Below are 15,090 nucleotides of genomic sequence, written 5' to 3'. Positions count from 1 at the left end.
CTGGTCTTATCAGTCCTCATTTATTAAAAAAAAAAAAAAAAAAGAAGAAGAAGAAAAAATAGTTCTGGTAACTTCAGCTCACTTTGAAAATCTCTGTCCATTTTTTTTCAAAATACTTCCTCATGTTGTGGCCAGCCCTGCCTATGTCAGAATCATCTTCATTAAAGGTTTCACAGTTGTCAAAAACAAGCCTGACATCTAGCGAAAATGCTTCAAGATTAGGGTACCTGAAAGAAGAAAAAGGTGAATGATTTTTGGAATATGGAGAATAAAAGGGGAAAAACACTTCAACTACATGAGAAAGAGCTACCTTAACATCAGTGAATGACAACAACCCATGGAATATTCTATGAATGCTTTAAATGCTAATTATACTTTTAATTTTTTAATTCTAATTTAATATTAACCTGAAAATGAACATTAGTGGAAGGAAATACTCTCCCATCTCATCAGTCTCTCATTTACCTAACAGAGGAACAATCAGGTACAAAAAAAGGCTGCCCAGCTCAATCCTGTAACATTGTCTTTGTTATTGTTTGTATTATCCTGAACATACATGGTCAAAACAGTGTTCCAATATTCACAGGAATTATTACAAAGACAGTGAAAGATAGAAGTCTACCAATACCAATGAGCATGTGTGGAGCATTTAAATCGCAGATTCAAGGGAGAAAAAGCCTGAAGAGGTCAAAAAACCCCTTGTGTCCCAGGAATCTGCGCTGTGTAGAGCTGTCAGACACTGAAGAGGATCAATCTTTATGGATGACAACATTTTCTTTGGTGGTGGGGAGGCATTAGAGCACGGGGATGTAACAAGGTGGGAAGGGGAACAGAGGCATCTAGTATCCTTTTCTTTTTTAAACAGTTTTGCAGTCTAATTCTAGGACTTACTAAACGCTTGACCACCACTACTGGAACATCACCCGCCATCCCAGAGCCACCATTCACTCCACAGCTACAACATGATTCACAGGGACTCCATGAGTTTAAGCCCACGCAGTTGTTTCTTGCTTACATACAATAACACTAAGATGTCTCAACAAGGAAAGATGAGGAAAAAAAAAGTTTTTCCTGTTGATGGATTTTGTGCATTTGACCTGGCAGTTTTATTGTTTTTCAGCCAGTTCCACAGGTTCTCCCACCTGACAGGCGGTTTCACTTAGATATGGCAAAGACAGAAGCACACAGTTAAGAATTTTTTACTGTAAAAGTAATCACAGAGCTGCCAGAGCAGGCAGATCAAAATGCTTTAACTGATTTTAAGAAGTGTACTGTATTTCAACATTGAAATATTTTTAAAATGTGAAATAAAATTTACAACAGGTTTACTTACTGTCCACTACTTAGCTTGTCTCTAATGGTGGAGAAGTCCATAGGTTTCTTGATAACTTTCTTATAACCAGGAACAAGTTTCAAGTTTACAGGAAGTAAGAATGGCCAGGCATCTTCATGAGTTTCCAATTCTGAGAGAATCATGCTGAATAAAATAAGGTTTTAAATCAATTCTTTTTAAGCTGTTCATGTAGTCACAGAGGTTTTTCACTGTTCTGTAAGTTCACCGTGTTCTGCCAACCTATTTACTTCATAGAAGGAAAGCACTTTATTCTGTGCCCTGTGCAAAGCTGAGAGCAATGTTGCTAAGGACAGACATCTTAACTGAGTCTTTAAAATAGCATTAAGTTCTCTCCAGACAACCTACATAAGAGGAAATTCTAGTGGTCAACACTGGGCAACCTCAAAACTTTGAAGCCCACTGTGAACCATTTGCAAACCAGTAAAACAGGTGCTAATACCGGCTTTCCAAAATTGTGACGTGGCCAAGCTATGTCCTTTTTGACTGACCAGCAATAGTGCAGAAGCAGACGCTCCTCCGCTGTAAGGCAACACCTTTTGGACACAACGGGTGGGAAGGAGGAGGCTGCTACTGGGGTTCCTTCTTCCCATTCTGGGAAGGGCACAGAGGAGCAGATTTCACAGACCTCGTTCTAACATCAGGTACTTTCCTCTTGGGATTCATTACCAAACACGGCAGTTACTCCAGCATGCACATATTAAATCCTCTCTATATACACTCAAATTATCACAACCCGACCCGTATGGGATACCTGACAAAGAATTGCGTGTTTGTTCCCCAGAATACAGATAGAAGGAATGAGGCACTACTTGTTTCAACAACACTTACCCAAGTTTAGAATTTGTCACTGTACCTGCATATAGCCAGGTCCTTGGAGTCATCTCTTTTAGGTTTCTTAATAGCTGTGAAATTTTCTGGCTTTAATTGGCTTACAGCAACATTTTCATCCATTTTTCTTTTTTTAGGGTCTGTTTTTCCTCTTTTTAAGGAGGCGCTTGTAGTTGCAGAGTCCTCATCCTCTGTATCTCCTGCTAATTTCCTGCTTCTCTTTTGTTCATTACTTTTTTTCCCTTTGATTTGAAGTTTTTTTATTTTTAGAGTTTGACCACTTGCCTACAATAGAGAGAACTGAAATAAGCAATAACCAAGAGATTACAGAAACCTCTGTTGTTATTGATAGACAGCAATGAAGATCAAACAGAAGCACCAAAACAGTAGAAATATTTAATATCAGAGATTATTCACTTCCTACTCTTCTCTAAAGGCAGCTGAGGCTGCAGAAATTCCTGTTACTGATGTTTTAGGTTCTCAGCTTGTGACAATATGAAAGCACCTGACCTTCAGATTGGTATAACAGTACCTCCTAACAAACCAGGCTGGAATAATTTTAGAAAAATATTTGTCTATTCCTAAAAGACCGATATAACCACAGCTGGAATAGTATATTAATTTTCAAGCAAACGTATTTGCAAAATATGGAAAACTGGAAAAGAGTTTCTAAAGTGACAGGGACGGTATCAATTGATTGAAAGATTAAAAACTAGATATGAAAGATATAGATTGGTGGCTACAAGACAGCTACAGGAGAACATAAAAGATGTATGACTACAAGAAAGCTACAAAGTGTGAAAAAAGGAACATTATTTAATATAGAACAATTTACAAACAGTAAGATGAAACTAAGGGGCACATTAAGATGAAAAAAGTAAGTTATTATGGGCATTGACAGCACCGTAACACAGCACAATGTTTCAAGTCATCACTCTGATCATTAGAATAGGAACTTTAAAGAATGCCAAGTCAAGCACATGATGCCACTGAAAAGACTCACTGACAGTCGAGAAATTAAAAGATAGAAGACAGTTTTCATGAAGGAAGAGAGCCCAGCATTAAAAGCACCAAACTCTGCCTGTGCTACTAGAACTACTTTAGATAGTTTGAGCAATTTTTGAACTGTGACATTTATATTTTATATTCTCCTATCAAAATACTAATTGGTTTTAAAGTTGTCTAAACCTGTATTTTTTTAACACAGTTTTTCAGAGTTAAGAATATGCAAATTTTGCTAGCTACTGGAAACCGTTACTACACAATTGCTTTTTTTCAGGAATGTCACAAATAACTTTCTTACATATTTGGCACTGATTGTTACTACCATAGGGAAAAAAGTAGTTAGTTTGTACAAATCAGATGATGAATGAATGCACGAATGTGGACAAATGTATGCTGTGTACGGAATTCCTTTTGCTTAACACAGAACACCAGAAAGATTTGTAAATAATTGTACTTTCTTAACGCTACTCTGTTCTTGGTCCAAGGACAGAAAACCAGTCAAGTATGTCAGTTCACATGGCAATTGAAGAGGAATGTTGATTTTCAGCCATGTGGTTAAAAACATTGCCTTATAATAGGCAGTGAGAACAGATCAACTGTCACCACCTAAGGCTTGTCTTTGAGACATGTTCTGTGAGTATTAATTCTAAGCAGGTAGGAACAATGGATTTGTTGATGTTTTTCTTGGTTTAGACAAGAAAAAAAAATACTTGAGTTAAATTAGGATGGCATAGTTTATACCTAGTATCCAGCACAACTGTTTATATTTTTTGCAGAATTTCAAACCAATATTCAAAATGTGTTAAAGTTCTGCGGAAATTCCACCATAAATTTCTGGCACCTTTAAATCTCCAGCTTTCAGCCAAATTTGGGACAGAAAAAAACCCCACCACAACTGAGAAAATACCCCATTTTTCCGTTATATTAAACCCAGTAGTGATTTGGGGAAGGGGAGGGGATAGGGGAGATACATCAAGAGAAATTACAGTTAAGTTAGAGCATGATAGGGTAACTTCTATCTTTATAACGAGGTAAGCTGTAATACAACAGAAAAAGTTACATCATGGGTTAGCCCCTTATAAGCTACTACACATCAATTCTCAACAATAACCTGTTTTTGTTACTTCCGTTGCATGTAATAGTTTAAAAAACAATTTGTCTTTCTTACTACTTCATGAAAGATGTACAGAAAAAAGGATCACATTGACAACACCCACAGAAAATCAAAATCAAGTATTTACTGTAAAGCTACTTCTTTGGTTACAGTATTCACAGGTGATGGTAGAAAACATAACTAACAAGTTTAGCAATAAATGCATTTAAGTACTAAATAGGAATAGGAAAATTGTAGATTTTTAAACAATACTAACTGCTAATTCAGTCTATTGATTAGAAGTATCGTAGAGTTCTATTTAGACTATTTTTCTTGGGAGGGGGAAAAAATCAAACCTCACACAGAAAACATATGTAGCCTCTCTCTCGAATTTACTGTCTATCAAAAAAGTAAAACTAAGGTATGCTGTACAAAAAATGACAAAAAAAATATTATTAAATATTTTCTCCAATTTTCAAACAGAACTAGGACACTTGTCTGTCAACACTTAGAATGAAGCTCCAAAGACAAATACTGAAAAAATTCTAAAAGAGAAATAAAACACTATGGTATTGAATCAGCCAGAAAATTCTGTATCTGTTCACATTAAAAAAATACAGTTTAAATCAAATAAAACTGTAACCTTTTCTGCCACTAAAATCCAAGTTAAAGAAACTATTAATCTCATTTTTTAATGGCAGCCCAACATAAAACATATGCACATCATTTTAATTGAATCAAGTACTGGAAGACCTGTAACTCAAGCATCGAGGAAAAGGTGACTCTAAGCCACTTGCCCTTTGTGGTTAGTGTTACCTTCGCAATGCAGGCAGGACAAAACCAGTCACCCTCTGGTATGGTGGTGATCTTGGGTCTGTGGCAGTAGGTGTGGCAGCCTTTATCGCAACCGTCACAAAGGAGCAGCAGTTCCTCATTATCTCCCTTTCGACAAATTTGGCAATACTAGAATACATGAATAACGGTTTTAATTAATTAATTAATTTAATTAATTAATTCCTGAAACACAGGAATGGTACCTTAGTTACCCTTCCCCTGCAAACACACAAATTCACTCTAAAAATTATTTTCTCTTCATTTTACCACAGTGTCTACTGATGATCACATCTGTAAAAGAATATATGCAGTATGTGAGGAAACAATCTAAACGCTACATTTAGGAACACGTTTGAAAAGCAATTCGTTCTAAGATAAGCACACAAAACTATGAAGACTTTTTATATTTCATTATTGTCCATGAGAAGTAAAGGTATCTTATACCCATCAAAATCACTTGGCCCCACACATACTAACTCAGGAATCTTCTCTGCATTTATGCCCATAGTGCACATATATGTTGCTATTTCATAAAAATAATTTCTTTTACAACAGTATTTTTAAATAATAATCAGTAAGTAATCTTATGCAAAGGCCAACATGAACAAATTCACTAAGGCAAAACAAATGATCCTAGCACTTCCTATAAATTCACACTAACTTAAAAGTATCTAATGTATTGTCAATTTTCTAACATACGTCGTGTGATTTTGATACTCTTCTCTATCTGGACTTCCTTTTTAGGAACTTGAAGATCTCCACATGTTTTCACCCAATACGTATGTTTACTGTGCAATTAAATGCATAGAACATTTCAATTAAATTGAGAACTATATTATATATTTTTTCTGGATAATATATCAATACACTTTGAAAAGTTCAAATGACTTTTCAGGTGCTCCTACTAAATTCAGAAACTTTTTGCTCTGAAGATACAGCTTTAAACTTCTAGCTATATAAACTCAGAGGTACAGCCTTACACTATAGGTTTTTTTTAAGTCATCTTTTAATTGTCCAGATGTAATTAGAATCTGTATAGGACTGGCAGAAATTAAAAAATTAGGGAAAAGACCACTAATGGAAGAATCATTTTTGCCACTTGCTACATAGCACTGGCAATACATAATCACATCATAATCGCTACTGCTGTAGTAATAGTTTTCAGAAATTTGAGGTTCAAAGGTGCATGCAAATTTTGACACATGCATTTTTCCTGCCTTCTTTGTATACACAGTTAACACAGATCTACTTGTTAAGTGTACAAGGAAACAACAGGTATTTCAGCCTATTTGCTCACACACTTGCCAAATTTGTACATTCAGATGTGAGCAGTGTGCATGCAAAGAAGCCACACGTTTGGAGCATCTCAACTGGGATACGTGACGTTGAACCTCCATGAAGCTTATGTCACAGGTGAGACCAGAAACACTCCATCAGATAGAGTGCCTTTCATCAGATGGAGCCAGAAATTACTCTTTCTCACCTAAATCTTAACAACAAAGAGTAATTACCATCTTAGATAAAGCAACCAGTTACAGGGACTTTTTATCTTAGAAAGTTCAGGCTGCTCAATTTGGCAAGCAAGAGACAAGGCTTATATTTATCTGTGCACCATGTACAGTTTAACCCAGTTAAGTTTTACGTGCAGTAAGAAGAAATGCATTATCCCTGGTATCTTAAAATGCTCAATGTGGGAAAACAGGATATAGCAAAAATAGTTTAGCTACAGTATTTTTTAAAAAAAATTAAAAATACTTACAACTTTCATAATAGATTTTTCCCACGCTATAGATTTCTGTAACTGCTGAATGCACAGAGCTACTTGTGCAGCACTGCGCGCTTCTGACAATGCCCTTCTCCATACCCTTAGCCCTGGAGCAATATCCTCTTCGGTTCTGCATTGAAATACAGGGAAATTAAGTAGGTCACACCCGAGTTTGCTGATGTTTAAATGTGGAACAATCATTATCACATTGAAAGCCAAGCAATGACAAAACGTACACAGCCAATAAGTATAAGGTTTAAGCAACTAAATTTCATGTAGTGCACAGACTGTGGCTACGTGCCTCAAAGCTTAGTCACAACCAGTTAAATGTAAGATAACTTTGCAAGATTATCAACAAACGTAACAAAAAATATCTTTACAAAGCACCATGCAGAATAACATGACCCATATGGATCACAGACATAAAGAAAGTACATAGATAACAGGCAATAAGAAAATAGGCTCCAATTAGCAAAGAAGCACAATAATTTTTCAAGTTAATCTCAATAACCTACCCGTCACCATCACCACTAATGGATGGTGCAGGAGCAGGGACAGTAACTGTGCCCACATTATCCAGTTTGATCTGAATGGTGGTACTTAAGGGGCTCTTCAGATACCTTCGCTCTATGTTCCGCTCCAAGTCAGCAAGCCTGGTTACAGCTATATCTAGAGGGTTGTCACTCCTCCGCTCTAGGGAGCTGGCATTGCCTTCTCCGCCTCCAGCACAATCTCCATCGTGCTTCTTGTGCAATCTAGTAATTGACTTATGTTCACGATATACCAAGTCGTCTCTCTCTGAAGCAGGTTCAGGACACAGCCAACCCTATGTTAATAGAAAGGTTTGCGCATTTATTGGTTGCTGTTAACTCAGCGTGTAAACAGAGGAACTGTTTTAGGGAATCAAACTAAGTAACTGAAGCGCTGTTTCCAGTAGATCTTGGTTACTTGTAATCCATCTGTAGAGACAGTTTCCAAAATATCCAGAGAACTAAAATAATTAATCAAAAAACACAAACATTACCAGACTTTCTGAAAGGACCATTCTGCAACAGTCTGCATTCTTATCTCCTTTTTGGAGTATCCTGTTCTATTGCTGAAACATCAGAGCAGGCCTCTCTGTCCAACAGGCTCAGGAGACAGTATCAATTATCACACAGAAGTAACACCCACCCCTAGAACAAACTAGATCCTAAATACTACATCTGTGCTATAACTAAACACACGCAATTTTGTACATTTACACCCACCTTGGAAAAATTCCACATTGTAATGACAATCAGTGAATTCTTAACTCTTTCACACTCACAACCATCACGTTCTCCATGACTGCAATACTCAAGTATTACGATGTACTTGTAGGCTTTTCTGAAAGCGTCAACACCAATCAGCGATCAACCAAACCAGGTGGAACTGTGGCAAAACCCACTATAAATTAAGCAGTCCACATGCAATAAAATCTTTGCATTCACAGAAGGTTAACAAACTGCGCGGGGAATTGCACACTGTACAAGAACACTCTCCAGGAACTGCCATTCTGAGCATCATCAGCTGAAGATTTAAGTGCAATAACATCTTTCAAACACAAATATCCACGCTATTTCTGCAGTGGATCTGTTTTATTTTCAGACAATTAGAGATGGAATAAGAAGGCACTTACCAACAGGAAATGTACTGCTACTATCTACTTTAAATTCTTACCACTTATTTGAAAGAGACATTTTACTAAAAGTTGGTTTTACCTTAACTTGTAAACTAGCTGATGCAACTCTCCTCTCTAGATCTTCCACCTGCTGAAGAATAGCAAGATCCATCTCCATTGCTTGTTCTTCTACTGACCAGTTTTCCACAACATCTCGAGTTACCTGGTTATCTTCATTTTCATTGATATCAATAATTGCAACTGTATTTGAGAATCACATTTTTATTATTTTAATTAGTATAATAACTTCTCTGAGTAAATTCAAGCTGATTTACCTGTCATCCAGTCAAATGCTGAAGAACTGTTGTAAAAATGTACTACTCTTAAGATAACCAATATGGACAACAAATTCTGCAGGTTTTCAAACTTGTAACTTAAAGGCAAAAAGGGGAAAGGAGAAGCTTAGCTAGAAGTGTTACAGAGATGGAAAGAGCTTGGAACCAACACTTATGCCACTACAGCAATTGATATTAAATGGGCTTTTTCCTATTCTGTAACTTTCCAGAACAAGGCTGGTAGAAAGGCAACTATAGACAATGAGGCCTTTACCTTTTTGCTGCAGCCGCTCTAACTCTGTCTAAACACATCTCACAGAGCTCTATGCCAGTTGTCTTATGCCCCAAAACCACGCGTAACAGAAATATTAATTACATACCATCCTTATTTTTGATGCAGGCCAAAGTGATATAATCCATGTGTTTCTGTATTTGCTTTTGTAAGGCCTTTTCTCTTATTCCCCTGAGATGCAGCACTTTAAGCAAGGATTTTAGGTCCTCCGGATCAGTAATCCTCCACCACCCATACTGCATTTCTAAATCAAGACAAACATGTAAACACGTTGCAGGCATTTCTTACGCGATCGCACACAATCAGATTTAATCATCTAGCCAAATTCAATAGGCAACTTATAAAAAAAAAAAAAAATCGTAACATTGTAGTGGTACTGTAGAAATTATCCTTCAGATAGTTCCGTCTTATGAATGTACTATGCTCACCTTCTGGTATAGGTTTTGGGCTTGGATAATCTACTGGCTTGGCCACTTCAGCGGCTGCGGGAGGGGTGGGGGCTGTTTTGTCAGTCGGTAGCACTGGTGATTCGCTTTTACTTGCAGCAACACCAGATGCCAGGAAGGAGTTACCATTCGCTTCCGATAATCCCAGCCCTGATCCAAGAGCAGGTAAAGGAGATGAAAATGGAACGTTTGATGTAAGAACTCCTGTAGGCCATCCACAAAACTGAAGCCCCATTATAGGCAGTCCGGTCTTCATCTGCTACACAGAATATATGGTTAACAGAATATATGGTAACACAACTACCATTATTAATTATTACCAAGAAGCCTGAATTATGATTAGGGTCCTATTTGTCAAACAATAATCAAAACATAAAGGAGGCCTTTACTCAATACTTCCGATTAGTTTAAGAAAAACTAATGTAACATTAATATCTAATACTCCGTATTAGGGCCCTGTTAATGCTTAAAAAATAATAGCTTTTAAAAGGGAGGGTGTGGTGTGTCACATTTCTGAAACGTAGTTTTTATTTATTTGTTTTTCATTTGATGACAGTGGCCAACCTCCTAAAAACCAACTTAAATTACTGAAATACACGTAAAAATATCATACACTGGCTTGCCTAATTTTACCTATATTAATATTTTTTATCCAAAAACCTACTAGTATTAGAAAACATCTGTAACATGGAATTAGCTATTAACATTTTGAAACAACAAAAAAACCCCAAACAAACAAGGATATAGAATGACAGCACTTTTGTGAAACAATTTGTCTGAAAAGAAATTCTGCCCAAATCAGCACAGCAAATTCACGTCATTCAAAAATCATGTATTTACCTGCAGCGGTGACAGTGCAAAAGGACTTAATCCCATTGGACTCTGTGTGGAGGCTGAGCCCAGAAGAGGTGATGGGACGGGCGACGGTGACTTTGAGGGCGGATGTGACTGAGGGGTGAGTGGAGCTGTCGTGGCCGGTGCATCTACGTGGGTAACGGACGTGTCATCGCAGGGGGTTCTCGGCAAGAGGCTAAACCACTGCCTGCTCTTCTCAGTAAGAGTTTTTAACAACTGATCATTGGGAATTAGTGGAGAATTGTAAAATTTTCCTGTCCCACTTGCATTTGGACTGAAAAGATTATGAGAATCAGACTTGTCACCGGTGTTTTGGGACACAGTGGGCTGAAGACCACAGAGAGAGTTTTTGGAGTTACTTGGGTAAGACAACGTGCAGCCATTTGCTGCACTGCCATTAGGTTTTGGAGACATAATGTCAGACTCAGGTGGCATTTTTGCTACCTCTAACAGTTTGCTTAACTTTGAAAATGACCCAGGCTTTTGTAAAAACAAATTAGTGTTGTCCTTTTCTTTCAGATCTTCTTTTTGCTCACAGTGAGTAGTATTTAAACAGTGTAATTTTTCTTCTGTCTCTAAGTCTTCTTCTTTGATATGCATGCTTTCTGCCTTTTTTAGCTTCTCTTTTTCTTTTGCAATTTCTTCTAGGCCTAAAAACGTACAAGAAACATAGATGAAATATAAAAGACAAACTAATTGAGACCATTTTGATTATCACAGTTAAATAAAAAGTGACTTCATGTGCTAGATCAGAATGTCTTTTTTCTTTTTTCCTTTCTTTCTCTTTTTATTTCTAATGAAGTAACTTCTCCCTTTACAGAACACTTTGTGGAAGAGACACGCTTCAAGACACACAGAGACTTAAACCCTGCTAAACACCGGGAGGAAAACCGACCTCAAGGTAATTAACACAGCTATAGTATTCTTCCTTAAGGTGCAAGTATGTCAGAAATAGTTTGCCAGTATGAAGCCTCTGAAAGGGACAAATTTTTGGCAGCTTGCTTTTTAGAAGACTCTCTGTGCTTTATTGGAAAACCCTATACCAAGAGGGTACAATGTTTATAGCCTTAAAGCTTATTTTTCCAAAGACCATTTTATTAAACTCCCAGCCATCGACAAAAAGGAGGACCAAAGTTCCTACTGTGAAATCAAATATTCCCCAAACATTGAAACCCAGCATTAAATATTTTACCTCTTTCAATAAAAACATTAACAACTTTGACTGTGAAATAACGTCAACATTCTTGAGAGTTTAAAAGTCTTGCAAGAGCCACCCAAGGTGACAAGGGGGACTCTACACACAACTAAGCAGTGTAGCATCCAAGCAATTTCAAGTACACCAAACAGAAGCTGACTGCAAAAGCCAGTTTCTTCAAACATATGAGGTGTGAAAGAACTATCTTTTATGAAAAGGGAAAACATTTTCCTGACTTCTTTGCTCTCCTACTCTTTCTTAACCATTTCTCTTCTACCCTTATACTGATGTATCAACTTAGACTCAAAAAGCATAAAATGGGATGGAAAAATGTCAGGAAAGGGGGAAGAAGGCTGAAAACCCAACATTCCAACTTCTTAAGCTATTTTCACTAGATACTGCAATTGCAAATAAACAAAGGTCCTGCTTTACCTGCGCGTTCTGGAATATCATAATTTCTACAAAGATAATTCAGTACAGAAAAGAATAGCCCCTCCCATTAAGACTTCAAAATGTGTCCGCAGTTATAATGTATGGCAATGTGTCAGCATAAGAACCAAAATGACTGCACAAAGAGGGGAGGTGAAGTATTTTTTAAATGGACAGATCATTCAAGTTTATGTCTCACATTTCCAGTGTTTAGAAAAAGGAATTAACAGTGTATAAACTGCAGAATTTACTGAAACAGAGCAAACTAAGAGCTATGGGGAAGAGGGAGTAGTTGAGAACTTAAGAAAACATCCATTTTGCTATTCAGGGAGATTAAACTTTGATTAAGACTGTGTAGTAAAAAATACGGGTTAACCCTAGAGTTTTTGGCGAAAACGTTTGTGTGGGTTTTGTTTACTTGTTTTTACTATCTTAAAACAGCTAGGTGTATTTTAATGGTTTTCTTCCGAAGTATTTGGGGATTCATCTGGTTAAAATGTTATAAAAGCAGTACAGCATACAACAATTTACCTTCTGTACTCAGCTATTCACGTGCAGAACAGTTCCTAACACACAGCAAAAAAAAAAAATGCAGAACAGGAGACACAGAAAAAAAAATTTTTTACCCATTTTAGAAGGATAACTTGGAGACCGAGATTAGATTTAGAAAAAGTTCTACGACTTATTTTTGAGGCCAAACAGGGCTCAGATTTCATACCATGCTGAAACATCAGTTATTTTAAGTAAGCAGCTCTCTAGAATGATGCACTTTTTATGAGATCATGCAATTCTGATGTACATCAGAGAATTTTTTTGTTCTGTTCTTAGAGAAAATTGTGAGAGTAATGGGGTTTTGGTCCTTGTATCAGAATTAGAAAGGATTCTTCTGTAACCAAAATGAAGGCTTATGTTTAAAAATTCTAATATCCACAAAAAGGTCAGATTAATAAGTATTTTCTGCAATAATTTCTATCCAATTTGAAGTGTGTGAAAATTCATTCACAGTTAGTATACAACTGTCACAACCAAAAAATTACATTATTAGCAAGAATAACTTCAGCATTTGCTGGACTGGAAGAAAGATCAGTTGGTAAAATACAGAAACTAAATCACACTGTTGATTAGAAAACACAGTACTTCACTGTGTTAAAGTAACTTTCATATTTTTGCAGACAAATATCAAGTCTTCAAACACAGAATAGTCTGTATGTTTGCACTAAATATAACAACTGAAGATGAGAAGCATTTTTTTTTTTTCCATTGTATGGTCATCCTAGTTTTCATAAGCAGAGTTCACTGCCATAGGGAAACATGAAATAGTTCAGAAAGAGCCAAAAAACATGCCATGTAGATAAGTATGAAAAAACATAACACAGAGACCTATAACAACTGAAAACTTCCAAAATATTAATCCTCATTTTGAAAGATATTAACTGATATTTCATCATCAGAAAGAGAGTATCAGAGAGCACATATGAAGAGTAGCCTGCTTGGCCTCTGGCTGAAGGTGAAGCCTGAAGACCTTGCTGCAAAAAGAGATGGGCCGTATGTCCTGGGACAGCACATCTCGCTGTGACATTATTCCTTTTTGTTTCTTACCTTCACCACTTTCCATGCCTTCTACAAAAATGCCACCACACTGGGGCAGAATCCAGAATCGGCGCCTGTAGCGATCTTGACCAAACATCATTGAACGCAAACAGTGTGAAGCTTCAAACAACTTCTTTCTGTACTGGCTTTGTTGCTGTTTTAAAAAAGGGAAAGCGTTATAATTCAACAGGGGGAAAAATCCATTATAACAGAAAACATGTCCTGGCTGCCAGACTGAACATGATACTGCAGCTCCTGATGGGAAACTAATAAGATATTTTAACTGGTTCATAAAAGAATGAGAACAATAATGTCTGAAAATAAATTCTGTATTCAAACACAAACAGTTCTCGGGGGCGGCCAACAAGAAATTCACTTTGTCTACTCAACTCTTGCTCTGCTAAACCGATGCTGCTGGACTCGGGTGTCATTCCGGACGGCTGACTTACTGCAATTTGGAACACAAGGGAAACCAAGAGATAAAGTCTTGAATGACAAACTTTCTATGAGTACCCCTAGCTACAGGATTTTATCTTTCTCATTTACATTTCTCCTCCTATTCCATTGTTTCTTCTTTCAAAATCTGACGCAAGGACAGGTCCCTGTGTTGGCTTGGAACACAGCTGCAGAACGAGCATGCTGCAGGGAGTGAGAACTGCAGTCGTGTTAAACTCAAGTCATTGCTTCTCCTACACAAAATCGATCATCACTTTTTAAGATCAACAACCAGAAGTATATCAACTAGGTCTGGATAAAAATTATAATACCTTTTATTCTGAGATGGGCAAATATATTATCAAGAGCTTTCTAACTGTCTTTTGAGTCAGATGCACCCAGACTGAACTACACAGCTCAGGTGTCACAAACAGAAGCATCATTCATATTTTCAGAAAACAAAAGCTGGTCCTTATTTCCATTCATATTAAGATAGTGCATTGAAAATGATGGTTAACATTCTAAGTCATGACATCCAGTGATCAAATTTGTAGTATAACAAAGACAAATGACCTCTCACCTTTGTCAGTTTTTCAATCTGCTTCTCCAGTTCTTCAACACTTGCTGTCTGGTCCCCATCATCCTAAAATCAGCAAATACAGTGTCATGCAAAATTTATTTCAGGATAAAATCAAACTACCATGCCTTACTAATATTACAGCAAAAAGATGTAACAGAAAATGAGAGGCAAATAGATAACTTAAAATATAACTTTACACTTCTTTATTATTTTGCTAAATAATAAATGACCTTTATTCTTCTCTAAGAGAAAATTACAGTTACATTTGCTAATAAAGCTGCAGTTCTCTGGATATGTTACAATCTTTCAGAATTTCAGAGAAATTTAGACTAAGTCAAAACAAGTAAGCAGGAAAAAAAGAAAGCCAACACAAACCGACCAAGTAAAAAAAACACCAACCCATACTATAACA

At 36.8% G+C, this 15,090-nt stretch overlaps 1 protein-coding gene across 15 annotated transcripts in view; it reads right to left on the bottom strand.

The window, feature by feature from the left end:
* BAZ2B (bromodomain adjacent to zinc finger domain 2B) overlaps positions 1 to 15,090 on the bottom strand; it is a 101,372-nt gene that overhangs the window by 1,570 nt on the left and 84,712 nt on the right. For 8 of the 15 annotated variants that reach the window (XM_014966533.1, XM_014966531.1, XM_014966532.1 and 5 more), the window contains 12 exons: positions 14,679 to 14,741; positions 13,673 to 13,817; positions 10,435 to 11,099; positions 9,577 to 9,853; positions 9,237 to 9,392; positions 8,622 to 8,782; positions 7,395 to 7,705; positions 6,874 to 7,009; positions 5,097 to 5,243; positions 2,208 to 2,467; positions 1,334 to 1,477; positions 9 to 227 (listed from right to left, as the gene is read on the bottom strand). In XM_014966533.1, the coding sequence (XP_014822019.1) occupies positions 74 to 227; positions 1,334 to 1,477; positions 2,208 to 2,467; positions 5,097 to 5,243; positions 6,874 to 7,009; positions 7,395 to 7,705; positions 8,622 to 8,782; positions 9,237 to 9,392; positions 9,577 to 9,853; positions 10,435 to 11,099; positions 13,673 to 13,817; positions 14,679 to 14,741 (2,619 nt within the window). In that variant the 3' untranslated portion in view covers positions 9 to 73. The other 7 variants (XM_014966538.1, XM_014966540.1, XM_014966529.1 and 4 more) reach the window with 6 other exon arrangements.

Source organism: Calidris pugnax, unplaced genomic scaffold (genome assembly GCF_001431845.1).
Source record: "Calidris pugnax isolate Ruff unplaced genomic scaffold, ASM143184v1 scaffold48, whole genome shotgun sequence".
Classification (NCBI taxonomy): domain Eukaryota; kingdom Metazoa; phylum Chordata; class Aves; order Charadriiformes; family Scolopacidae; genus Calidris; species Calidris pugnax.
Note: the sequence above shows the minus strand (reverse complement) of the source record. Positions and strands in the feature narration are given on the sequence as shown.